Genomic DNA, 27,095 nt, shown 5'->3' with positions numbered 1-27,095 from the left:
TGTACTACTTGTAAGTTGCTGTTTGTATGTTGTCTGTCTGCCTTAACTTATTATTATATTTTCAAAGTTCATCTACATTATAGTATTTCCTTCATTAAGGTGTAATAATAGCATACATATATATGCTCTGAATTTTGTCTGTAGATACCTATAAATATTCTTTTACATGATGGTACCCAAAGATCTATAATATAGAATGACAGATAAGCCTGATCACCTCATTGTATCTTTCTAGAAGGTCAAGACTCCCTGGGCTTTCTTTCTTAGATCTGTGATAACCAAAGAAAACCAAAATCTTTAATAAAAAATCACTTTTTATTTTCCAGGGCTGTGGTAGATGGCAGAAATGGAAAGAATTTAGTAAAAGTATAGATACATTATATACTGTGTGGTTCATGAATAATAAACAAAAGGGCTCTATATCTCCAAACATTATTTAGATATTTTTTTTCGTTGAATAGGTGACTGTTACCCCTGTGTGTGTGGTCTGCCAGTATCAAGTTAGATTTCTGTGCTTGCTCTCCATAGAGTCATGGCTAGGTCTAGGGGTAGCATTGCACCTCATTTGCTCAGGCTTTAATTCCTCCATTTCTTCAGTCTGAAATTAGAAAAGGCTACATAGGAAGAATTGAGAAAGCACCTTGTTAGGAGATGTTTCCATGAAGTCTTCTGATGTGAGGGTGACCCAGAGTAGTCACAGACTCAGGAACATAAGGCAGGCTCATGGTAACTTGGCTCCTCTTGCTTTCGTTTCTCTTATCCTGTCCCATTTTGCTTTCTTTGTTTTATTTTTACCTGATGAACCACTCAGTGGTGATTGCCGTCTTAAAGGGGGTGTCTATTAATTTTTTTTTGTTTTTTGACCTTGATTTAGTTTGTTCTTTCTTGGAAGCATTTCATCCCATTGTAGTTATCTGTGGTACTTTACGAGAGGGTGAACAAGTCCTCTGTCCTCCCCCCACCTTCTGTCTAACTCTCTTGGAGTTTATTTCTTTCTTTCCACCAGCTGCCAAAGGCTTGGTAAAAATTCCTCTACTTCAGCTGGTTGTGGCTATGACCACAGGTTCTCACTAGGGTTTTAGAGAGATGGACTTGCATTCAAGATCCAAACAACTCGATTGGAACACATTCATCTTCCTGCAGCTGGCTTGTTAACAGTCAAGTGACGCTTTCCCTACAATAATATATCAGGGCAAAATTGAAACCAGAAAAACTCTTACTCAATTTGTCCTATCTTCAGGAAAGATTATGCAAAAAAATGCCTCCTGGGGGAGGCAGGCACAGTGACTATTACCCCTGTGTGTGTGGTCTGCCAGGATCAAGTTAGCCTTCTGTGCTTGCTCTCCACAGAGTCATGGCCAGGTCTAGGGGTAGCATTGCACCTCATTTGCTCAGGCTTCAGCAGGCTTTAATGGGATGCCTGGGGACCTAGTCACCACACGCAGCCTGGTGTCTGTGGGAAGATGCATTTTGAATACTAGAAGACTGACATACACTCAAGTGTTTGGAAGAGAGCCTGCTCCAAGTTGGAGAATGCTTGAATACCACATTCACAGCCGAATTATATACAGGACTTTATTTTTAAGATGTGTGTCTATTTCTAAGACATTTAGCTTATATAACAATGAGAATTGGAAGGAGGAATTGATAGAAGTAGAGTCATGGGCTCAGTTGGGAAGGAGACAAGACACGAACATTCCTCATATAGAACATGTTCAGTTCAATGGAAGGAAGGTGGAAAACACGGAGGGGATGCCTAAAATATCCTCTAGGATTATGAAGGCCATCCGATGTGGGTTTTCTTTTAAGTAGCACCAAATGGATATAGTTCTTGAGACAGAAAGTTGAATTCTACACTGAAAGATGGCGTTTAATTATAGGGTTTCCCAAATCCTTAAAGTCTTCTATTTCCCCTCAGTCTGTGGGGTTCAGGATTTTGAAGGCCAGTGTTCATGTCAGACTGATGCAAGGCAAGGACTTCTAGGGGGTGGGGGTGGGGGGAAATGAAGGCATAGGATTGTCTTGTAGGAAAGTCTGTAAGACTCTTCTCTCTCTCTCTCTCTCTCTCTCTCTCTCTCTCTCTCTCTCTCTCTCTCTCTCTCTCTCTCTCTTTTGGACTGATGATTGATGTGGGAGGGACCAGTTCATTGTTGGCTGTGCCATCCCCGGGAAAGTGGTCCAGGAGTGTTAAAAAAAGACAAATTGAGAAGACTAGGAGGAGCAAGGTAGTAAGCAGCACTCCTCCACGGACTCTACATCAGCCCCTGCCTCCATGTTCCTGCCCTGTTTGTGTTCCTGCTCTGACTTCTCTCAATGGTGAGCTGCGCTACCGAAGTGTAAGCCGAAACAAACCCTTTCCTACTCAAGTTGATTTTGGTCCTGATGTTTTCTCACAGCATTAGAAACCCTGACTAAAATAAAGATAGTACTAGAATAAACAACAACAAGACTCAGACAAACAAAATCCACAAAAATAACAACAACAAAAAAATCCCACCACTGCCAAGAACGAATATCTCCAAACAAATGAAAACAACAACAAAACAAAACAAAACAAAACAACAAAAAGAAATGTACAAGTCTCTACTAGAACTCAAGCCCCCAAATACCGCACTGACAACAGAAGCAACAACAAAAAATGCTTGGAACTTAAAATCTGTAATGAGGAGGAACTGGGAAGTCCCTGTGCTTCAGAGCCGTGCAGACCGTCAGCTGTCTTCGCGGCATGAACCCATAGGTGGTTGATTAGTTCCGTTTCCTGTTGCTGTGACAAAATATTTGATCAAAGGAACTTAGCTGGAGGAAAGTCTATTTTGGCTCAGGGTTAAGGTGGGATACAGAACATCAGGCCCGGAAGACACAGAGTCAGGAGCCAAGGTCATGTTGTATCTTCAGTCAGGAAGCAGAGAGTGGAGAGGTATGAGCCTGGGATAAGAGATCTCATGGCCACGCTCGGTGATCCATTTCTTCCATTTGGGACTCACTTCCAGATCTTCCCTCAGTTGGAGATCTAGTGTTATTAACTTGTAAACCTATTGGAACTTTTCCTGTTCAAAGTGCAACGGTATCCCAGTCGCCATGGCATGCGGGGTCCCTGGATTCTGACACCGTATGGGACTCCTGTGCTCCAAACGGGTTAGAAATGCCTTTGCATGGGGCCATGCCCAGGTGCCACTTCCTCTGAGGTCCATGCCCACATCTACTGACCACCAGCCAAGAGTTAAACCCACCGCTAGCAAATCTACAAACGAACCGATCTAGATTCACTGCATGTCATGTTACTTCAAACAACTCAATGTGGGGGTTAAATTAATTAATTTCATTTTAATGACTTTTGCCCAACACTGCAAGCCAGCTCAGGTGGGACCTGAGTACAACACCCCAAGCATGGCTGAGCAGCTTACTTAGGCTGGTACTACGTGCTTAGCTGTGGAAAGTTGTGAAGATTGTTCGACCGGCCTTTGCGCTGGCAGAGAGCTGTGAGATGAATTTTCTCCCCCTCTCCCAACTGTGTGTATTTTATTCATAGACAACCCTTGTATTCTAGACAAAAATAACAAATGTAAATGCTGTTGTTTTTCAGTTGTGAATTTAAAAGAGCTTTAGTTCGGATCCAGTCTTGTATTTGGACTAGTCTTGTTGGTATCCCATGACAACAAGAAAGATGCGAAGGCAAAGAGCGCAGGACTTGAATTCTTGAAGAGAGCCAGCCCCTTCTGTGTGCTCCTACAGCACTCATACCAGCTTCCTGGGCCTTAAGGAGGAGGTCCTTCCACAGTCAGGTGGGGCAAGATTTCTCAAGGAACATGAGCTTCCTTCCTTTTCATCCCTCCCTTCTCTCTTTCTCTTTCTCTCTCTCTCTCCCTTTCCCTCCCCCCCTCTCTCATTCTGTCTCTCTCTCTGTCTTTATCTCCTTCCTTCCTCCTTCTTTTTGTGTGTGTATGTAGTGTGTGTGTGTGTGCTCATATTTGTGTGTGTGTGTGTGCGCGCGTGTGTGTGTGTGTGCACGTGTTTCTGTGTGTGTGTGTGTGTATGTGTGTGCGCGCGCGGTGTATGTGTGTGTATGTATGTGGAGTGTGTGTATGTGTGTGGTGTGTGTGTGGGGTGTGTGTATGTGTGTGGTGTGTATATGGGGTGTGTGAGGTGTGTGTATATGGGGTGTGTGAGGTGTGTGTATATGGGGTGTGTGTGGTGTGTATATGAGGTGTGTGAGGTGTGTGTATATGGGGTGTGTGAGGTGTGTGTATATGGGGTGTGTGAGGTGTGTGTATATGGGGTGTGTGATGTGTGTGTATATGGGGTGTGTGAGGTGTGTGTATATGGGGTGTGTGTGGTGTGTGTATATGGGGTGTGTGAGGTGTGTATATGGGGTGTGTGAGGTGTGTGTATATGGGGTGTGTGAGGTGTGTGTATATGGGGTGTGTGTGGTGTGTATATGGGGTGTGTGAGGTGTGTGTATATGGGGTGTGTGAGGTGTGTGTATATGGGGTGTGTGTGGTGTGTATATGGGGTGTGTGAGGTGTGTGTATATGGGGTGTGTGAGGTGTGTGTATATGGGGTGTGTGTGGTGTGCGTGTGATATGTATGTGGGGTGTGTGAGGTGTGTGTATATGGGGTGTGTGAGGTGTGTGTATATGGGGTGTGTGTGGTGTGTATATGGGGTGTGTGAGGTGTGTGTATATGGGGTGTGTGAGGTGTGTGTATATGGGGTGTGTGTGGTGTGCGTGTGATATGTATGTGGGGTGTGTGAGGTGTGTGTATATGGGGTGTGTGAGGTGTGTGTGGTATATGTGGAGTGTGTGTGTTGTATGTGGAGTGTGTATGGTATGTGTGGTGTATGTGGAGTGTGTGTGGTGTGTATGTGTGTTATACATGTGGATGCCAGAGAACAACTTCAAGTTGTGTTCCTTAGGAAACATCACCCTGTTTCCTTGGAGTGTTTTTTATTAGCCGCTGGGATTAATTATTTGGGTTAGTCTGATAGGTCAGCAAGCCCTGGGGATTTACCTGTGTCTGACTCCCCAAGCACAGGTTTGTAAGCATGTCTGGCTATTTATATGTTTGCTGGGAATTCAACTCTGGTCCTCACGCCTGTATGTCGAGTGCTTTACCAATTGTACTGTCTCCCCAATTTCTGGTGTGTAGCTTTCCATGCTTAACCTCTGCATGGACCCATGTCAGTTCTCATGAGACTGGCTACCCAAATCTAAGGCGAGGCATGTCTGCTGACAGTGGGGACATGGGACCAGGCAGGGGTCAGGTTTCAATACTTCCTGCAGGTCATCATGCATTAAAGTTGTTCTGGTAGAATGGTAAGAACTCTTTGCTACTAAGAAGGTGAGTGGTCTGAGCAACTTGTGTGAGCTAGATAATTGTCAACTTCCACTTAACCATCAGCCTGAGCCAGTGGTGACGGGCATGGGAGTAGAAGGGAGCTCCTGCCAGCTTCAGTTGCTTGATGGACCACATTCAGCACATAGCACTTCAGTTTTGTCATTGATATTGGCCCAGCAGGTTGGCCCCGTAGGTTGCACCTCAGCCCTATGAGCAAGTGGAGCTTGAAACAAGCAGTGTAGTAGTACTAACCCCAAATGCCATGACTGTATTTTTCCTTTAACATCAGCACCCATCTCTGACATCAGCAAACACATTGGGATAAATATTTTCCAGTCTAGCAATCACTTGTCATGATCCCATTTCATCTTCGTTGCAGTTTTATAGGAATGTGCATGCTCCATTCTTTGAATGACGACCTGGTTGGATGCATTGACCATACCTACCTAAGTCCCAAACTAATTCTTTCAAGTCCACTGGCACAACACCTCAAGCTGGGTTTCTGTGGGTCTTTTCTGTTGCTACCATCCATTTCTTTGGAATGGACAGGATGCTCTCTTGAAGTCCAGGCCACTTGAGTTTCGTTTGAATCTTTGGCAAATTTTTTGCTGGGACTGTGGGAGTATGGATCCTCTCCTTTTCTCCACAGCCAATGCTGTCTTGCTAGCTCTGAATTAGACAAACACTCTACGGTGCTGTCAGCACTTGAATTTGAAAACACATGTTATGCAGCAATCCCAATGCCCTCCCTTTCATTTGGGCTGTGGTTCCAAGGACCTTAGTGTCTACTGGAGCCAAGGATAGCTTTATCACATCTTTTGTAGGTTGCATAGTCCCTGATTTATGGTCCTTGAGATTTTCTTAGCCTTCCTCTGGGCCTCCTCCTTTTCCTACCTGCCCTGCACTTGAGTGCTTAGCATGATTCCCACCCAAGCTCACCACACTTATAATGCTTGGAGCCTGTGGGAAAGAATATAGTGGAACACAGTGATCTTGTCCCAGAGTGGAAGGTGACCCAGGGGTCAAGCCAACAGAGGGTGGTATAGGGGTTGCACAAGAAAGCACTATAAATACAGCTTTTGTTTTATTCATGTGTTCCTTTCCACCCTCTCTTATTTCTCTGCTCGTGGAGAGCTCTTGAGTACAAAGCCACAGGGGAGAGAGGCCTTTTCACCAACTTGGCCCAATCTTGTTCTGCTTCTGCTCCTCTCAGGATTTGGTTGTTTTCCATCTTAATTATGCTCCTTGCATTAGTGGCTGGCGGGCACACAACCTTTGAAGGAGTTTATCTTACAAACCCACTCTCTCCTGAGAGAAACAGTTCTATGGGGGAACTCTGAGACTTCTAGGGATGCTTATACACGTGGATACATATGTGTGGGTGTGCATTGTGTTTATATGTGAGTGCACCTGTGTGTTTGTGTATGCATACATACATGTGTGTATCAACTTGTGTGTTTTGTACATTTGTGCATGTGTACACATGTGTATATATGAATGTGCCTGCACATGGATGTGTGCTTGTGTTTGTATGCCTGTGTATGTACAATGTAACAAGGTACATGTGTGTATATGCCTGTGTATGTCCCTCTGTGTGTATGTGCATGTTTTGTGTGTGTGTGTGTGTGTGTGTGTGTGTGTGTGTGTCTGTGTGTTTGCATTGGGCAACTTTAGATTTCTACTGGCCTTAAGTCTGATTAAACAGTAGTTGCCTATTTGTGATGCCACTATTAAACCAATAGGGATAGTGATGGCATGGTGCAGAGGAGCTGGGGCTTGCTAGTGGTTAAATAGTTGTGACCCCATGAGTTTGAGGTTATGTTTTTCTCACTTCACTCCATTTACTTCTGTGGTATACAAATATTACATCTGACAGTGATGTGCAGAGAAAGTCCTCCTTCTTTCCCTCTACTGTTTGACTGCATTCTTCTCTTCAGTGATGCTCTCCACTGGTTTGGATTGTGTGCCTCTTACCCAATTTGCCCACTGACTTTGTGGTCAGGCATAGCACTCTGTCTACACATAGCAGCTGCTTAATCAGTGGATTGAATTATTGAACACATAGCAAATTCTTGAGTACATCGTCTATGCTGAGATGATCTAGGAGCTTGGCATTACCTTTTCTGGGGATAAATATGTTTTATTCTAAGGGTATTCTAATGAGTGTGGCTTTTCAATCATCTGGCCAGTACTCCCATTTTTGTTTGTCACAGTATCTATTTAACCTCACTCAGATATTTCATTTATTCAGCCAGATGCCCTAGAACAGCCAATCTAAAGCTGGTGTCACTTTTGCCCTCTAATAATGTAAAATTAGTAGCTACTTTTAGATTATGAACAGCAAGAAACTGCTTCAGGGATAAATGAAGACATTTTAGACATAGCCTACAATAAAATTAGTCACCCCAAAGCATGCAATTGTGATGTCTTTAATAAATGTCCATGTGGTAGGCTCTTGCTAGTTTGCATCCTCCATGGAATGAAGCAACTGGGAAAGAGGTCTAGCATTCATGACCCTCCTATGGTTAGAGATCAGGCAGGAGGTGAGTTCTCCAGTATGACAGGAACATCAGGAAGTCTTGAAAGGGCACAGCAACTCCGAGTCTCTGTGGGGTTTTCTGGGCCCAGACTTTTCACTGTCTTCTAAAACACTGAGATGGGACTGAATGTGCTGCTCCATGCGTATATAAAAGGAGATTCTAAGCTTCCTGAGGACACTGGGGCATGCTGGATTCTGGCTATGTCCAAGATCAGAAGTCTGCTCCTCAGCTGAGCTCCAGCTAGCCATGAAAGAGTCAGAGCTAAGCACTTTTATTCTCCATTGTTCTCTCTCCCAGTTACTTCCTGTTTCTCTCCAACAAGGAATGTGGAATATTTAAACTTCTGCTAACCTCCCAAGAGGATGTCTTTCTTGTCTTCACTGTCATTTCTGGGGTCTTTTCAGAGTGTATAAATATTCATGCCAATGGCCTAGATTGACCACTGCTACTGTGCCTGGAAAGGCTAGACAAGAGCTTCTTGAACTCTGTAATTATGACCACTGTGACAATTTATCAGCCTGGTCTAGCTGGGACATTAGAAGGAGGATAACACAGAATGCATTGAACTTTGGTATGACTTTCCAATCCAGGAAACACCCATCAGGACAGAACTGAAGGCAATAGGACTTGCATTTCAGAAGTGATGGCAGGTTGGAGTCTACCTAGGAGGTAATAGGGTTACACCAGTGTTGACTAAAAGATTCCCAGGGTTAATGGGATAACCTCCAAGCTAGTATTATGTGGCATTGCAACAAGAAGGCTGGAGGGAAGAAGGCATGTGAGCTCATGTGTCTTGTTGGGTGAGGAAGTGCAGGAGTGACAGATTTGTTCTCAAGTCTTTTTTGTTGGGTGATATATAATCCATGTAGGGCCAGAAACCCTACGTAGTCTTTTGCCAGGAAGTGAGATCTGCAGTTGAGCCACATGCTGTACATCTCTACTCAACATTGCTCTTTCTTTAGCCACATCACACCCTACTGTCTCTTGCCATGGGTCAGTCTGTGTACATGGGCAGTCATCTGCCAGTGATCACCACACTTACATCCTTTCACAGCAAGGTTGGTTGTAGCTCCAGCTACATGACCTCTATTTGATTCTTGTTGCGCTCTCCAGTCAGAGAGACAGTGTCACAGGAAGCCTTGATTAACTCCTGGTTACTTTGTGGGTCACTCACTGGTATTACCTCACTTTTTTATACATTTCCAGATGGCTTCTTGATGGTGACCCAACAGCGATCCCCTATCATCTTTGTTGATTGATGTTTTGGTGTTTCATTTCTTTGCCACCTTAATTCCCATCTCCTAATTTCTATGGATGGTGGTGGAGTTGAGTCTGTATTTGCTTCTGTTTTACATGGTAACACAGCTTGGATGTTGGCTTTCTTAGCTGCCATTTGGTTACCTAGGACAGACTCCAATGTATCAAAATGCCAATAATGCCTTAGCCCTTCTGATCAAAGAACTGGTTTTATCTATATATCATATTCTTAATTTCTGCTGAATTATTTTTATACTATTAACCTATCTGAAAATCTAGCCAGGCATCCTTTGAGATGAGAAAGGATAATCTATGATTACTGAGCCCTAAGGCTATCCAGAGCAGAGACCTGGATACCCTCCCAAGTGTGGTAGAAGGAGAGTGAAGAATGTAGCAAAAGTCTGCTGTCCCACCAGTGCAATAGTACAGTCCATACCAAGTATAAGATGACGAATGTGGTCAAGATAATTCACAGACTTCTGTAGAAAGTATAAGCTTGCCTACATGGTGTGGTCAGAGGATTGCATCGGGGGAAAAAAGTGCAGGCTCCTTTGAGTCAGAGGTGGCCAAATCTTCACTTACATCACACTGGTCCACTGGCTACAGCAAATTATGTGACCAAGCCCTGAAGTAACAGTCAGAACAAAACAAAACAAAACATATTTTTCAATGTCTCAAAAATGAGAACAGAGCGCTGTTTGCTAATTGGGTGCCTAGGGCATGCAGAGGCTATATTGAAGCATTCATTTCTTTATTATCCCCTGTTTCTTCTTCTGTAAATGATCTAGGCATCATGTCTATGATGGTTCTTGATTGTCCACCTGATTGGGATGAACTGGGAGATGGACATCTGGGTATGGTCATGAAAGTGTTTTCAGAAAGATTCTTCTAGAACTCCCTACCTTCTGTCAGTAGCTCAGGCCTAAAGAGTGATGAAGGGAAAGCAGTGCTGCTCGCTTGTGGTTGCTTCTTGTTGGCTACCACTTTTATCCTTTGCTGTTATTTACATCTCCTTTGCCCTTTCAGGTAGGATGAAGAGCAGTGCCTCAGGGCTGAATAGATGGGTCAGTGGTTAAGAGTACTGTCTGTTCTTCCAGAGGTCCTGAGTTTAATTTCCAGCAACCACAGGGTGGCTCACAACCATCTATAAAGTGATCTGATGTCCTCTTCTGGGCTGCACATGTACATGCAGGCAGAGCACTGTATACATAATAAATAAATAGATACATAGATAGATAGATAGATAGATAGATAGATAGATAGATAAATCTAAAAAAAAAAAAAGACCACTGGCTCACTAGTCATCGTCCAGACCTCCAGCATTATATTAGAACCACTGAGGCACCCAACTTTGGTGGACTGAGCAGCTCCTGGGTTTTTAGCTTCTTCAGCTGCAGATGGCTGTTGCTGGACAGGAAAGGTCCTATATTATCCCATGTAATTAGGTGCCTTTTAAAATATATGCTCTTTTCATCAATTCTATTTCTCTAGAGCACCTAGACAAACATTACCTTAACTGCTGCTGTGAAAGATGTGGACTGAGCTCTCTGGTGGCTCAGATTAGATTTGCTAAGCTTTACCAATAAACAGCCATTTGCTGTTCTGGACACCAGCATAGACATGGAGGCATGCCCAGGGCATAACACAGAGACAGAAGAAAGTACCAACTTAGAGAGGCGGTCATGGATAGACAGTTTTCTGGAGGAAGACCTGCCTTAGCTGAGCCTGAAAGAAGATGGTGAGAATGGGACTTCCTGGGATTAAGAGGGAAGTTAGAGGCCAACAATGACCGGATGTCAAGGCTGAAAGTGTGATCCTGGGGTTTCACACTCTTGCTCTAAGCCATGGTTGATTGTATTAGGGTCCAGTCTGTACTGGTTGGAATTGAGAAATCCTGAACCGAGGAGGAGTAAAAGAGTTAGATCCACTCCTGAGCCCTATGTCTGAGGTTTTCCACAGTGTGCGCTCTGACGCCCATCAGACTGGGGACTCCTTAGTCATATGGTCAATGTTAACTGGCATCCTTGGCAGAGCATTGGGGCTTCTTTACTGGAAATAGTCTCCTATTTCCCTCGTACAGTCTGTGTCCTTCAGGGACAACCAACTGGGCATGAGTGTATCATTCACTATTGCACTTTCTGTGTAGGGGCAAGGAATGGGGAAAGGAAAAAGAATCTCTAAAAAAATGTGTATATTTATCCTGGTCTGGCCTTAAGAAAACACAGCCACCGATCCATCAAAAATGAATTTGAGTTTGGATAACATTAGCGTTTAAGGCAATGCTCTTCTCTTGTATCGATTCTCTGTGGGTTGAAATGGAAACAATTTTAGAAATGTAGTCTTAGGTTTCCTTAATCTGCGTGGCTCAAGGAGGAAAAGGCTGTTGTCACTTGTGCTAATAACCACAAGAAACAGAGTACTAAAGTGCTTAGCTGGAAAACGAATTCCAGGAGCCAGTCCTGGTCATGCCTCCAGGGAGAATGCTTCCTAAAAATTCTGCCCTTTTTTTCTTTCCTTCAAGAAAGTTGCATTAAAGGGCATAGCCATTTGGGAAGGAGACGGTAACCTGTGGAATTAAGGATTCCCAGGACATGCAGAGTCAGCATGGGGTGGTGGCCCCAGAATGGGGTCAGGTCCTAATTGTCACTGTCAAGAGGGAGGGAGAGAAAGAGATTGTTTGTACAGTTGACTTTGTATGCTCAAGGGGAGCCTCTGCCTCCTATAATTCAAAAACAAACCTTTTCTTCTCTCTTTCAAATACAACTTTTGATTGGGATTCTCAAGGTTAAGACATTAAAGGTATCTGGTCACATGTGCATGGCTTTTGATTATCTTAGCATGTAATGTGAATCAAGTTATTACTACTCACTTCCCAGGGCACTGAGGGAAAGGAGAGGAGAAGGGAGGAGAGAGAGAGAGAGAGAGAGAGAGAGAGAGAGAGAGAGAGAGAGAGAGAGAGAGAGAGAGAGATTAAGAATGGAGCAAGGTACATGCATGAGAGCTAGTAAGGGTCAGAGAGGTCAGAAGGTATGTGGGCTTAGTATCTAAGTAGTACTGGGCTAGCTATCCCCCAGGGAGCTCTGGTCTTTTTGTAGAATGTCAGGGTTGTCTATAACTTATGCAAGCTTTCTTAGTCTCAATTTTTGAAGCCTAGGATCATAACCTTTAAACTCAAGCAGGAATTGCTGATGTCACAGTGATTTAGCTTCTAACCTGAGTTGAGCATGGAAGAGGATGGTCTTCCCTCAACTGTCTTCTTGTACTTTCTGCCTCTGGGAAGGAAGAGAGCTCTTAATGGGTATCTGTGTAAATACAGACACCTTTTGAATAACGTGTAGGCACATTTTGCAATGTCCCCTAGAGGAATAATATGTCCCATGACCTTTTCTCTTGTCCTCACCTGAGATTTGTCACACTGAACTTCTATTCCTTGTCTTGACCCAGATCTGGGTGACCAGAGTGATGGAAGAAGGTGGAGGGTGAGGGTGGTAAGGATGGCCACCCATGTAAGTCTGCCCTCTGCTTCCCTCTGGAGAGGCTTCTTGCCCTCCCTGGCCACCACAACCCTTGTCTGCAGCCATGTAGCTTGTGAGTCACTCCTTCCTTTTTTTTTTTTTTTTACCATGACTAACAACAAAGATTCTTCACATCCATTAGGGGCCTAAATGGACATGTTTTCTGTGCACAAGAGGGATGTATCAAAGATGGGAACTTATTGATATAATAGCCTACTAAACTCATGAATCCTAAGGCCAGAGCCCTTGGTAGACAGCATTTTCCAACACTTCAGTCTTGGATTTTGAGGTGAAAGCGAAATATTCCATTGACAATGGGGAGTTGGGGCTCAGACCAGCCTCATTTGGGGCTTCTTAGTGAAGGAAAATAAAATACCAGGGCCAGATGAAGGTCCAAGGGAGTGAGGTCTTGGGGGTGCTTTTCAAAACCCAGGATAAATCTAATTTCTGGTCATCACTGGCGGTAACGATTGGTTTCTTCTATTAATGAACAACATTTCTTTTTCTTCTTTGTCTCATTTAAGAACTCTGAAATACTTGAAGCTTCTGCTCACATGGGCCAATACAAGACAGATTTACTGCTTTTGGTATAATTTCTGTGGAGCTATTATTAAATAGTTTATTTTGTCCCATAAAATTCAAACCTAAAATATAACATATCCAGCTAATTTCCATCATCCTAATTTGGTCATAATTTGGTTGGTTGAAGGTTAGTGAACAACAGAGAGACTGTTTTTGTACTCTGAGCTAAGTTCTTACCATAGGTATGATCCAGTTAGTTGACATAAGGTGACAAGACCCCCTTGTAAGGGGTGGTTGTCATGGAGGGCATACCAACACCAACTTGACCAGAGTGACAGAAACTCAAACACAGTCAGAATCAGTGGCCATCTACTTGTTGTTGCCAAGGAAGACTTAGTTTCCCACTTCACATCTAACACTGTAGCCTTCTGTGGCTTGTCTATCTGTCCTGCTGCTGGCTAAGGGGTTCTGGGGTGTATTGAAACCCTTGGCATATCCTCAAGATCCACTGAAGTTTTGTAGAATAAGTCAATGTATGCTTCCTAGAGTATCATAAAAGTATCCTGTTACCATTCATGTACATCATAAGTATGTTTAAAATGGGACTGCTCTATAAAATATAAAATGCCCAAGAATCAGGTACACAGTTTTATATGATTACATGACCATTGATTTACTTTCTGGTAAGTAAACAGAGAAAGTCATAGAAAAGAGAGAGTATGGCTAGATAGGTCTCCTAATGGGAGTTTTGGAAGTCTTGTAAGCAACTTATGCAGTATTAATAAGGTTATATATTATTACATATGATATATATTAATAATGATTATTTATATCTATATATCCATATATTTACACTTAATGTGAAACTGGGAAGATGGGGTAAGAAACAAAACACAACATTGTTGTGCTAGAGGCCTTATAAGCAAGCACGGACTCGTTTGACTATAAGGAAAAATATGAGCATCTTAAATCTCATTAATGCAGTCTCCACTAATTCAGGTAGCAATCTTTCAGACCCGTCGAGCTGAGTTCTGTTTTTGTTCTTTGAAAAATGTTTCGATAAAGCTAGTGAACAGTATCAGAAGGAAATGGATGACTGGTGGCTGTCACATCTTGACCAGTGCTGATGCTCTGGAAGGCTTTTGTCACCGTTTCACACCCTTGCCTCGGCTCAGCATCCATTCTGTGCATGTTCCTCTCCCTCATAACCCTTAGCACAGTACATTGTAAACAATTTGCAATAGATAGAAACCCCTCGAGGATTACACCCCTGGGCCCTTTTCTTTGTATCTCCAGCTCATAGCCTGCCTAAATAAATGTTTGTTCAGTGAATAAATAAAAGAGAGCTTCCATAGAAACAGTCTTACATAAAAATGAGCACTGTGTTCATTACAAAGAGAGATTATCCTAAGAATAAGGTATCACATTTGTATCTGAATGTCATACAAATTATATTCTCTTAGACCCAGTATTACTACTAAATAGCAAATGTTGAAAAGTCAACTTGGTAAGAGTAAACCTAATTGTTTCTTAAGTGGTTAATTCACTGATAATTAGATATTTAATGTTATTATTTACTTTCTTCCCTCACTTTGGAGTCTCATGTCATGAAAGGTAAATTAGTGAGTCAGTGAATAAACACGTGAATGCTCTAAGGTCTCTCATTTTGATTCAGGTCTTTCACTTTGTGCTGTGCTTGGATGGTCTTCTCATAGGGCTGTGTGTAGAGAAGAAGACCGTGAGAGGAACTGGTGAAGGTAAGCATGGGGAGAGCTGAGGTCTTCCGGGAAGGGGAACAGCTTCCCATAGACAAAGCTAAGGGCAAGGCTAGGAAAACATAGCTTTGCAGGTGAATGCCTCATGGTGAATGTGGAGGGCCTTCCTTGGTGGTGTCCTGCCAATATTAATAATTTATATTTAAACATTTGCTAGATGGCTAGCTTCAGAGAAGCCTTAGGAGGGGTAGGTACAGAATATTTGAAAAAAAGGAGCTAGTGTGGTTGTTGTCAATTGAACCTGGCCAGCAGGAGGGACCCAAGGAACACTATGAGCAAATGCTAAGATTTGCCTCTAAATGGAGAATTTCCACAGTTTAGGATTACATGAAAAGGAGAGAGATATCTCCCATTCCTGAAAGTCATAGACAACAGAGATTATCTGTAAGTACAAAGGGAAAGACAGAATAAACTTGCAACAACTGAGATGCTATTAGTTAGTTGCAGAAATAATTTAATAGCCCAGTGCTATGAAGCCAAAGCCAGGCACAACATGAATCTGACTCTTCTAAGTGGTGATTTTTAAAATTCATTTATTCAGATCATATCTCAACTTTTATCCCCTTGCTTGTCTCTTCCCTTTCCTCCCTCTCTCCCTCTCACACCCTATTCCCCTCGCCTAGGTCTGTGACAGAAGGGAACCTCCTCCCATTAAGTGGTGATTTTTTTTTATAACTCATTTAATTCCTTCTGGTAGTCATTTGTCTCTAGGGAAAAGATAGGCATGAGTAGGTAGAGGTCTCTCTGTAGTCAGAAGGTGAAAGAAGGTTCAAGTGTTAGGAGTGGGTTAATATCAGAATTGGTGGTGGGCTATTACTTTAAGAATAACACTTCTACTGAGGACCAGAAAAGGTGAACAATGACAGGGAACAGCTGTCCGAGGTATAAGAAAGATAATCAAGTACACAGTACTCGGGAGAGGGTAAAAAAATCTTCCAGCGTTACAGCATTTGTAAATCACTCCCAACTTGGATTGGAGTTCTAGAAGGCAGTATTGCAGGAAAATGAGTAAATCAGAAGAAAACCAAAACAAAACAAATCCCTCAAGATTCCAGCCCATTTCTGAGAGTCTGTAGATGAGCATTTCTCAGTACATGAAGCTGTTTGAAATAATTCTAGATGTTATCAGATTCAGGGCAGTTTCAAATGAGACAATCACCCATGGAGGAAGATAATGCCCTTCTAGGTTTTCAATTATGTCTACAAATAAGTAATTTTCAAGTAGAGTGTATACCACATAATCAAAACCAGCTAGATATGTAACAAGACAAAAATAACATGGGCAAGAAGTTGACCAAAGAAAAAGAATCACAGAATCTATATATATTTTAAAAAGTACCAAGTGTAGGTCTAAAAATATATGTATAATATTGAAGTTATTAAAACAAGATGATTCTTCCAATAGAAAATAAGAAATTATAGAATTGACACAACATAGTTGAAAAAACTAAATTAATAAGAATTATATAAATAAAAGTATAGTATTCTAAGCTGAGACGCTTACTGAATGACTACACTTAAGAAGAAAATTAGACATAGCTGAAAAAAATCAGTTAACTGAGGTATATGCTAGAAAAAAAATCCAGACTAAGAGACGGAAAACAAAAAAATAGAAAAGGAGTAAAAATGCACAGAGGAATCAATCACTGGTTTATTTTACCACAATTTTAATAGAAGAAGAAGAGGAGGAGGAAAATGTAGAGGAGGAGAAAAGAGCGAGAGAGACAAGGATAGAGGAGGAAGGAAAGGAAAGGGGGAAATATTAGAAGAAATAATTTGTGTTTGCTTTCTAACCAAAGACTTAAAATATCACAAAGAAAAAAGCAAGATCTCCTGAATACCATCATATCAAAGTCATAGAAGATCAAAGACAAGCAATTTGAGGGAAGGATAGAATATCTTGAAAGTGTATCAGTGATGATTAATGGACTGAATTTTAACAGAAGAGAAGAAAAAGTAAAAAACAATGGAACAATACTCACAACATGCTGGAAGAAGGTAATTGCCCATATAAAAATTAATATACTAGAAAATATTCTAGGGTTAAAGTAAAATAAAGACATTTAACACAGCCAGAAGAAAATTTGTTGTTAGAAAACTTACCCTAAATAGAAATCAGACAGAATTATTTAGGCAGAAGGAAAAAGGATTAGCTAGATAAAGAAAGAGACAAAAAAAGTGAAGAGCTAAATGAGTAAATATACAACTAAACTGAAATGAATACCCCAAAATAGTGATGCTTCCTTTAAAGAAAAGAAAATAGGATTGAAAGACAAAGCATAAGTTGTAATGTGGTAGATTTATATACAAAAGACTTAAGAGATGCACAAGTAGTTCATGTAAGGTAAATATTCTATTAAAAAAACAAAGACCATTAGACTAGATTCAAATAATTACACTTGGTTTTTGAAAGATGCAACTGAAAAACAAGGATAATGAAACAATAGAAAAAGATGCACTAGGTTGATATTATAAAATGTAGTTACATAGTTGTATTAGAGACTAAACTTCTTAGTCATTAATGACTCATGTTTTTTTTAAAGAAACAGTAATCTTAAATTTGGATGCACCAAAGTATTATCTTAAAATATGTGGGATAAATCTTTGTTTACATTTTTCAAACAAAGTTCAAAGTCTGGTCCCTTAGGCAAATAGAAGATTTACAGAACAAAGATACTACATATTGCCAGAGTTATTTTAAATATAACATTTTCATGAATAATTCTTATCATCTTGCCCATCTAGAAAAATTATGTATTTTCTGGAAAGGGCATGGGGGGCCATGGGGGTGGGAGTCTTACCAGCAGACCTAGACTTAATGATAGTTGTGATGCCTAAGTTGCCCACCTTGAGCTGCTCATTAGCCATGTGTCAGTATGTCTGTTTTACGGGAACTGGGCCTAATGGTTGGTTGTCTTTGCTGTTCCCCTTGTAATGAAGAAGGAGTCTAAAGGCTGGTCAATCCTGGTGAACAAACTTTTACATCCTTGTATCCCACATTTTGCTTATCGCTAACAGACCTTGTTAGATTTTTACTTATCTTTGGTATATTTTGGAGGCAGTGCTCCTTTAGCTAAATTTCACTTCTGTGACTTAATATCTCAGAAGCAAAATGTATTAGTAAGTTCTTTATAATGTCAATTATATCACATAAAGTTTCTTTTACAGGAATATACAGGAGAGGAAAAAAACCATTTCAACAGAGTGTGAAGCATGAGAAAGTGAGGACTGAAGAGAGAGGGAGGAGGGGTGGAGGAAGGGAAGGAGGGAGGGAGGGAAGGGGGGGGGGAGAGAGAGAGAGAGAGAGAGAGAGAGAGAGAGAGAGAGAAGTAACCTCAGTGCTGATCAGAATTGGAGTTTAATTTGACAGGAGACCTGGAGTCTGCATAGCAAATTGGCACTTGGGAAATGTTCTCTTCCTGGCATCTGGTCTGGTACAATGGCTAGAAGCCATTTGGAGAGTCTGTGTCTTTAAAGGCCAAAGGTTTCTGCTTTGCTCTGTCTCTGGGAACTCCCAGAAAGGGTCAGATACTCATCCATCATGCAATGGTTTAGAGAAGTATTATAACTACAGGGAAAAGACTTTGAGTCAGACACAGGTGGAGATGTCCATGTGGGAAATCTGTTAAAGGCATAAGAAAGAGTAAAAGTCACTTCCTATTTAAGCCAGCCACTCAGGGAAGCAACCTACTTAGATATGTAGGAAGTAGGGGGCTGGGCAGGCGCAGGAAGTCACTGCTGGTGATTATATGCAGCATCAAAGCTGCAAAAATGAGAGACCTAGAGGTTCAGAGCACTGGCCTGTTGCACAGGAAGAAAGTAGGAAAGATTATATAGGACCTCTGAGACACCATCAAAGCCTAAACTAATAAGTCATGCATGGACACAGAAGAAAGGAAAAAGAAACACGTTTATAAAATAGCAGCAGATTTCCCAAATCTTGGGAATAAGTTAAATATCTAAATATAAGAGGCACATTGAAGCCAAAAGATGATCAGAAAAGACTAACCTTCTCAGCTTCATATTACAATTAAATCACCAGGAAGAATACATGAATCTACAAAAGACAAACACAAAGACACACCCACTGGAATAATAACAGATTAAGAAACAAAACAAACAAACAAACAAAACCAGAAAGTAAAACCCAGATGGGAATGGAATCGCACACACACACACACACACACACACACACACACACACACACACACCCAGAGAGAGAGAGAGAGAGAGAGAGAGAGAGAGAGAGAGAGAGAGAGAGAGAGAGATTGCCAACCTTGTACTGTGTCAAGTATCCTTGAATGTTGAAGGAGAAATAGAAACAGTCTGCAACAAACATATGGTCACTAAAATATCACTGCAGAAGATACTTAAAGAAACCCTACATACACAACAGGAGATAAATACCATCATGAGAACATAAGCAAGAATAAATCCCACTAGAATAGTAAATAAGCAAATAATAATAAGAACTCAATGAACACAATATAGCAAAATCATAGGAATTAATACACACCATTAGTGATAATGCTAAATATCAACGGTTCCAGTTGTCCAATTAAAAGACAGACTGGTAGACTGGATTATATAACAAGACCCAACAGATTACTGAATGCAAGAAATATAATCCAATAGCAAAGTTAAACATAGTCAGAAAGTGAAAGAGTAGAGGCAAAGAACTGCAGAACAAGTAGGAATATCTGTATTCATGAATGACTGAGCAGAAGGCACAACAAAATTGGACAAAAGATATAAAGAGGGCTACATTGTATTAGTAAAGGAAATACTCCCTTTACTACATTTGTGTAGTGTAATTCTAAATGTATAGCACTGAATTTCAGTGCACTCAGTTTTGTAAACCAGATATGAAGGCTCTGGTCAACTTCAACAAAATAATTCTGAGTGGCTTTAGTTATTCTTTCTCACTAATAGGTAAGTAATTGGGGCAGATGGGTCAACAAAGAAACATCAGTATCAATTTATGGTGCAGACCAAATGCAAACCAACTTTAACAGACGTCTACAGAACAGTTTGTCCATCAGCTATAAACTTACATTCTTCTCAATAGCCCATGGGTATTTTCCCTAAATCATATCATATTTTGGTTCATAAAAGGAAGTCTTAAAAATACAAGGGAAATGAAATAAGTTATTTTATTAGATCATAATAAATTATGCAACTAACAGCAAGAGAAATTACAGAGAACAAACAAACATACAGAAATTGAATAATTCACATTGAAATTATTAGTAGGTTACTGAAAAACTTTAGGGAAAAATTCCTAGGTTCAAATAAAAATGAAAACACCAAGATCAGAAGAGGATAAGAATATAATCATAAAAAGATTTTTAAGAGAGAAACTTACAGCTATAAACACTAATATTAAAAATTGGACCGATCTCAAATAAATAGCCTAATCATGAGCCTTAAATTTTTAGAAAAATAAAAACAAGTCAGTCACAAAATTAGTAGAAAAGATTACCAAAATTAATGAAGTAGAAACTAAATGAACAACTTAAAGGGGCAGTGAAACAAGAAGCAAGCAAACACATTTTAAAAACAGAGGATCCCCAACCAGGTATACTAGGTTATCCTAAAACAAAACAAAACAAAACAAAACACCAAACAAACAAACAAACAAACAACAACAACAAACCTGGAACCCAATAGAATAGACAGTGGAAATGGTTGAACAGAGGGAACAGAATAGGAGGGGGAGTGCTGAGAGAACATTTACCCTACCTACAAGATGTGCAGAGATAAAGATAGCGAAGAGATGGAGAAATATCCAACCAAGCCTGGCCCAACCTGAGATTCACCTCATGGGAGAGAGCCAACCTCTGACATAATGAAGGACACTCTGCTAAGCTTACTGTCCTCTGAGAGGCTCCAACCCATGAATAGATAAAAGCAGTTCCTGAGACTCACAGACAAATTTTGGGCAGATGTCAGGGAGCCTTGTGGAAATGTGTGTGGGGTGGAGGTGGGGAGGGCATAGGATAGAAAGACATGGAGGGGATAGAAACTCTACAAGAAGACCAACAGAGCCAACTAACTTGGACTCAGGGGCCTTGCAGAGACTGAAGCACTGACCAAGGACCATGAATGGACTGGATCTAAGCCCCCTAAACATGTACCCAATGGACAGCTTGGTCTTCATGTGGATCCCCTACTAAGGGGACTGGGGGCTGTCTCTGACAAGGATTCTGTTGTATGCTTTTCAGTCATTTACTCCTAATGGGCTGCCTTGCCAGGCCACTGAAGTAGAGGATGTGCTCAGCCCTGATGTGACTTGATGTACTGGGGTTGATTAAGGGGGTTTCACCTTTTCTGAGGGATAGGAGAGAAGGAATGGAGGAATAGGGAAGAAGAGTAGAATCAGCAGGAGTGAAGGGGGTGGCTATGATTAGGATTTAAAGTGAGTGAATAAACAAACAAATACATACATATGTACGTACATACATACATACATACATATATACATAAATACATACATACCCTCACACCCACAGGCTAAGGCAGGAAGACTATTGCAAATTTAAGGCCTAGTGAATTTCAGGCCACTGTGGATTAGCTCATTTTATTGATGAGCACAGGTGAAGAAATCTTCAAGAAAATATTTGGCTACCAATTTTAAGAGCACATTAAGATCATACACCATGACCTATTTGGATTCATATCAAGAATACATGGGTAGCTCAACCTATGCGAACCAGTACACATAATACAGCACATAAACAGAATGAAGCACAAAAATCACAAGATTATTTCAATATATCTAGAAAAAAATTTTGAATGGCTATTCATGATAAAAGCCCAGAAGTAACCAGAAATAGAAGGATTACACTACAGCATAGCAAGAGTTATATATCACAGATTCCTGTAGTCCACATTATACTGTGGGACTAGCGTATAGGAAAAGCATGAGAATTGTCCCTAAAATCAGGACCTACAGAAGACTGTTCAGAACCACAATTCTTATTTAGCATAGTGCTGAGTAGGGTAATAAGATGATAAAATGGATGTAAGTAGGAAAGAAAGAAGGGACATTATCCCCATTTGAAGAGAGAGGATCCTGGACTTATATAGACTCTAAGAATTTCCCAAGAAGACCCTTAGAGCTGGTAAGTACAAAATCAATAGGATACCACTGACAAATTTCATGCTCAAGAAACTGAGTAAACAGTTTCACTCACAATAGCTCCTTCCACATTAAAATACCTAGTAATAAACCTAATCAAATATTTTAAAAGTCTTCTATAATAAAAATTACAGTATATTGAAGAAAACAATTGAAGAAATTAGGTAGTAGAAAGACATTCCATATTTATGAATCAATAAAATTAATAATGTGAAATAGACATATTATTGAAAGTGATCTATTGATTCAATTCGGTCCCTACCCAAACTCCAATGACATTCTTCACAATACTAGAAAAAATAATTTTAAAACTCAGTTATAATTACAAAGTTTTCCAACTAGCCAAAATGTTCTTGAGGGGGAAAAATAGCAATGTTGTATGTATCATAATACCCAACCTTAAATTATACAATCTATCAATAATAACAAAACAAGTATGTCACTGGCATGAAAAGAGACACATACAGTGCACACACACACACACACACACACACACACACACACACACCATAATAATAATAATAACATCAGTAACAATAGCTGTAATAATAGCAGCTCAAATGAATCAAATACATTAACATACGACTTGAAACTTAAAAACTACTAGAAGAAAGCTTTGGGAAACACTTCAAGATACTTGCACAGGTAAGGACTTTATTAGTACTTAGGTAGGTCAGGAAACAACAAGACTGACAAATGGATTGCATCAACTAATTATGAATATTCAAAGTATCAACAACTTGAGTAAAATGTAAAAGAAAATGTTCAAAACTGTGGAAAATAATTTCTAATTACTCATTGTGGGTAGTCATTATTATGCACACATATAAGATACATAAAAGTTAAGCACAAAGGAACAAATAGTTCAATCAATAAATCAACAAAAGACTGAAATGCATAGTTCCTATAGGAAGAAAAACAAATGTCCATTAAACATATGAAAGATTACTCAATCTTTTAGTCATTAGGGAAATGCAAATGAAAACTCCACACTGAGATTGTATTTTGCCCAAGTCAGAATGGCTTCCTTCAAGAAAACAAAGCAAAACAAAAATGATGCATGTTAGTGAGGATGCAGTGAAAACTGATCCTTGTATGCTGTTTGGAAATCAGTGAGTCACTTCTGACATGGGTTTACTCTACAATTAGAGAATGTTTTAATATTTTTAAAAAGTCAGTGAATGGGTTTCACCATATTAGTAGAAGGCACTGGAATAATTTCAGGGTAAGAAACACAGGAAAAACGTTTGATGAAATTCATGACAAAAAAATTATGAAACTAAGCATAAGCTTCCTTGCTTGAAGAGTCATCTTTCTATAAAGTTAATCTAAGAAACTATACCTTTACTATCCCTTTTGAGCAGATTCTTTGGGATCATTAGCAAAGCTGTGTGGATACTTATCATATTTTCTACTCAGCATTGTACTGGATGCCCCAGACAAATAGGGAAAGTAGGAGAGAATCTATTATTTGAATTGAAAATTAATAAATAATATTATTGTATTTATTTATAGTTTGCACTGCTCTTCATGTAAAAATATCTAAACAGATCTGCAACTTATCACTGTTTACAAATGAGTTTAGCAAGTTTTGTGCAAAGCTCTGCATTAAACAGATTTCAAAACATCTACAACCATATACATGTTGAAATAAAATTTAAAATGTATCACTTATTGTAGCATCAAAAAGAAAAGATGAAATTCCATGAATAAATCAGAAATGTGAGTGATGTGAACTGTGATAAGAGTAGCTATGACATTTTTCCAGCATTGAGAAGATCCATTCCATTGAATATTATGATTTTTTTCTTTTACAGTGCCAACAATTATGATGGGATGGCATTGTTAAAGTAATAGACTAAGAGAAGCAGAACCGCGCAAATACAGCCCTTGATTTAGGACAGTTATGGTGCTATCTTGCAGTGAGCAAGCATTTATTAAATGCATGGAAAACAAACTAGATTCCCATATGTTTTTAGAAAGCAACCTTGACCCCGCTACCTAACTTTATTTAAAAAGTCAATTACAGATATAATAAAATGATAACAATCAAAATAACAAACCATATGAAAAACAAGCTAGATAGTACTATCCCAATCTCAGAAAAGGGAAAAAAGTTTTAGACAAGAAACAACATAATCACAAAGAGGAAGATTGGCACTTTATCTATATTCAATTTGATAGAACGTCTGGCTTTATCACAAACCATCAAGAGAGTAAAGATATAATCCAAATGGTGAGAGGTGTTTGCAATATATGTAACCAAATCCAACTTCCAGAATAATGAACTCCTGCTGATCAATAAAAAAGATAGCTGAATGGAAAAAATGGAGAGAAGATAAGTAGAATTCTACCCAAAGATGACACATCCACTTTTATTAGCAATGAACAATTATGAAAAAAATACAAATCAAAATCATAAAGAGATAACACTATAAAATGATAGACTTAGTAATTTTCGAATGGGCTAATAATGGTTTTCCATAATGCTTGAGATGAAGTTTGTTATGTTCATATGGTGCCTTATGATGTGGCAACAGAAATGAGCACGTGGCTGTGCCTCCAAAGACTAGCATGAAACAAACGGCTGCACACACGAGATTCCATGTGTGATTCTCTTTACCTAATCTTTTGAAGCAGGCAGAGCAAAACTATAGTGCTTATGAGTTCACACTATGTGACAGGACCATACAGAAAAGCAGTTGATTACTGTCTTAGAGTTCCTACTGTTATGATAAAACACCATGGCCAAAAGCCACTTCACAAAGAAGGAGTTTATTTCTCCTTATAATTACAAGTCCATCATGGAGGGAAGACAGAGTAGGACCCTGGAGGCTGGAACTGGAGCAGAGGCCACAGAGAAATGCTATTTACTGGCTTGCTCCTCCTGAATGGCTCAGCCTGCTTTCTTTCTTTTTCTTTCTTTCTTTTTTTTTTATATTCATTCATTCATATTACATCTCAATTGTTATCCCATCCCTTGTATCCTCCCGTTCTCCCTCCTTCCCATTTTCCCCTTACTCCCTTTCCCTATGACTGTGACTGAGGACGACCTCCTCCCCCTGTATATGCTCATAGGGTATCAAGTCTCTTCTTGGCAGCCTGCTATCCTTCCTCTGAGTGCCACCAGGCCTCCCCTTCCAAGAGACGTGGTCAAATATGGGGCACCAGAGTTCGTGTGAAAGTCAGTCCCAGCTCTCCACTCAGCTGTGGAGAATGTCCTGTCCATTAGCCAGATCTGGGTAGGGGTTTGAAGTTTATTGCACGTATTGTCCTTGGCTGATGCCATAGTTTGAGCAGGACCCCTGGACCCAGATCTGCCCATCATAATGTTCTTCTTGTAGGTTTGTAGGACCTTCTGGACCCTTCTATTTCCCCATTCTCCCATGCTTTTCTCAGCCTGTTTTCTTATACCACCCAGGACCACCTGCTCAGGGGTGGTGCTACCCACAGTGAGCTGTGCCCTCCCACATGGAGCATTAATAATAATAATAATAAAAAGCCTCACAGACTTGCCCATGGGCCAGTCTGGGGAGACCATTTTCTCAATTTAGTTTCTCTCTTCCCAAGTGATTCTAGCTTGTGTCAAGGTGGCATGAAACTAGCCAGCCTAATTACAGTTACTTAAAACTGTGCCAGTGATTTTTCTCTGCAGGCTGGGAGGGAGGAGCTGTGGGAGGCCCTGGGATCTGGAAAATGCTTGCCTTGACCTGGTGCAGCGACACAAGGGCTCAGCTCATGAGTAGTATCATTGCTATTTTTCTGGGTTGCTTTGGATAAGAACTGATGCTTGGGATGTTAAGAAAGTGCTGCACCACTGACCAGCATCTCAATTTTTTAATTCTTTATTTTTGACACAGGGTCTCCCTGTGTAGCCTAGGCTGGTCTCCAGCTTTCCATGCTTCTGCCTTAGCTCTGTAATAGCCAGGATTACAGGAATGCTCCACCAGGCCTGACTCATGCTGTAATATTTATTAAAGTGTACACTGTACTTTGAGCCCTTTTCTGTCTCTGTGACATGATTTCACAGCACAGAAGAGGGGGAGCCAACTTCAGAGAAAAGGAATACTCACTCCTATGTCATTCTCTTCTTCCTTTCTGTCTACTATGTTTTTCTATTTTTAATCTTAGTATCATCTGTGTCAACATTTCCTAGAACTAGTTTATGTAAAAGCAAAATAAACACCTTTCCTCAAGATTTCTTCCCCCCCCCCCCTTTTTTCCCTTTCATTTTCTTTACTTAAAAAGAAATCTCCGAAGGAAAGTATTCCAGAAAGCAGGTATTAGGAAGAAAGAACTGACTGGAATTGTTAGTCCCCTCAGGGCTTTTCTGTAGTATATTACATATTCTGTTTGTTTCTCCAGCTAGAGGAATAGAAGAACTAACCCTGGGTTTGGTGCTCCAAAGTCAGCGAATAAACGGGTTTAAGGAACGTGCTAGTTGTTGATGAGAAGGGTGCCTCACAGATTTCTGGGATTAGGTAATATTACTTACTCTGGTGGTCTGAATAAAAAACGGCCCCCATAGGCCCACAGGGTGTGACACTAGTAGGAGGTGTGGCCTTGTTGGAGGAAGTGCGTCACTGGGGACTTGGCTTTGAGGTCTCAGATGCTCAAACCAGACCTAGTGGCTCACCGTCTACTCCTGCTGCCTGCACACACAGATGTAGAACTGTCAGCTACCTCTCCAGCTTCATGCCTGCCTGCATGCCACCATGTTTCCCATCATGGTGATAATGGACTACTCCTCTGAACACGTAAGCCAGTCCTAGTTAAGTGTTTTCCTGTATAAGGGTTGCTGTGGCCATAGTGTCTTTTTACAGCAATAAAACCCAATTAAGACAACTACCTACTTCCAAATGTAGAGTCACCTCAGGGTTCTTCATTCCAAGAAGGCATCCATTAAGCCATGGAAAAAATAAGGTACATAAACTCTCTACAAATCTGTCACTTGAGGACAAGAGGTCTCCACCCATGCCAGCAAAGCCATAAAGACTAACTGCTTTTGTCA

The 27,095-nt window shown here is 40.5% G+C and overlaps 1 protein-coding gene across 15 annotated transcripts in view; it reads left to right on the top strand.

The window, feature by feature from the left end:
* LOC311596594 (uncharacterized protein) overlaps nt 1–27,095 on the top strand; it is a 167,015-nt gene that overhangs the window by 77,759 nt on the left and 62,161 nt on the right. For 7 of the 15 annotated variants that reach the window (XR_014778891.1, XR_014778892.1, XR_014778893.1 and 4 more), the window contains 3 exons: nt 3,584–3,782; nt 14,844–14,925; nt 18,112–18,164. The exons of 4 other annotated variants lie outside the window; for them this stretch is intronic. Coding sequence is in view for 1 of the 11 variants with exons in the window: in XM_084780204.1 (XP_084636330.1) it covers nt 14,844–14,923 (80 nt within the window). In the remaining 10 variants the exon portion in view is untranslated. Of the gene's footprint in view, nt 1–3,583; nt 3,783–14,843; nt 14,926–16,742; nt 16,942–18,111; nt 18,165–27,095 lie in introns of those variants that run through there. 4 more of the 15 variants (XM_084780204.1, XR_014778897.1, XR_014778900.1 and 1 more) reach the window with 4 other exon arrangements.

Source organism: Acomys minous (assembly GCF_964271855.1).
Source record: "Acomys minous genome assembly, chromosome: 4".
Taxonomy (NCBI): domain Eukaryota; kingdom Metazoa; phylum Chordata; class Mammalia; order Rodentia; family Muridae; genus Acomys; species Acomys minous.
This window is presented reverse-complemented; position numbering and strand designations above follow the sequence as displayed.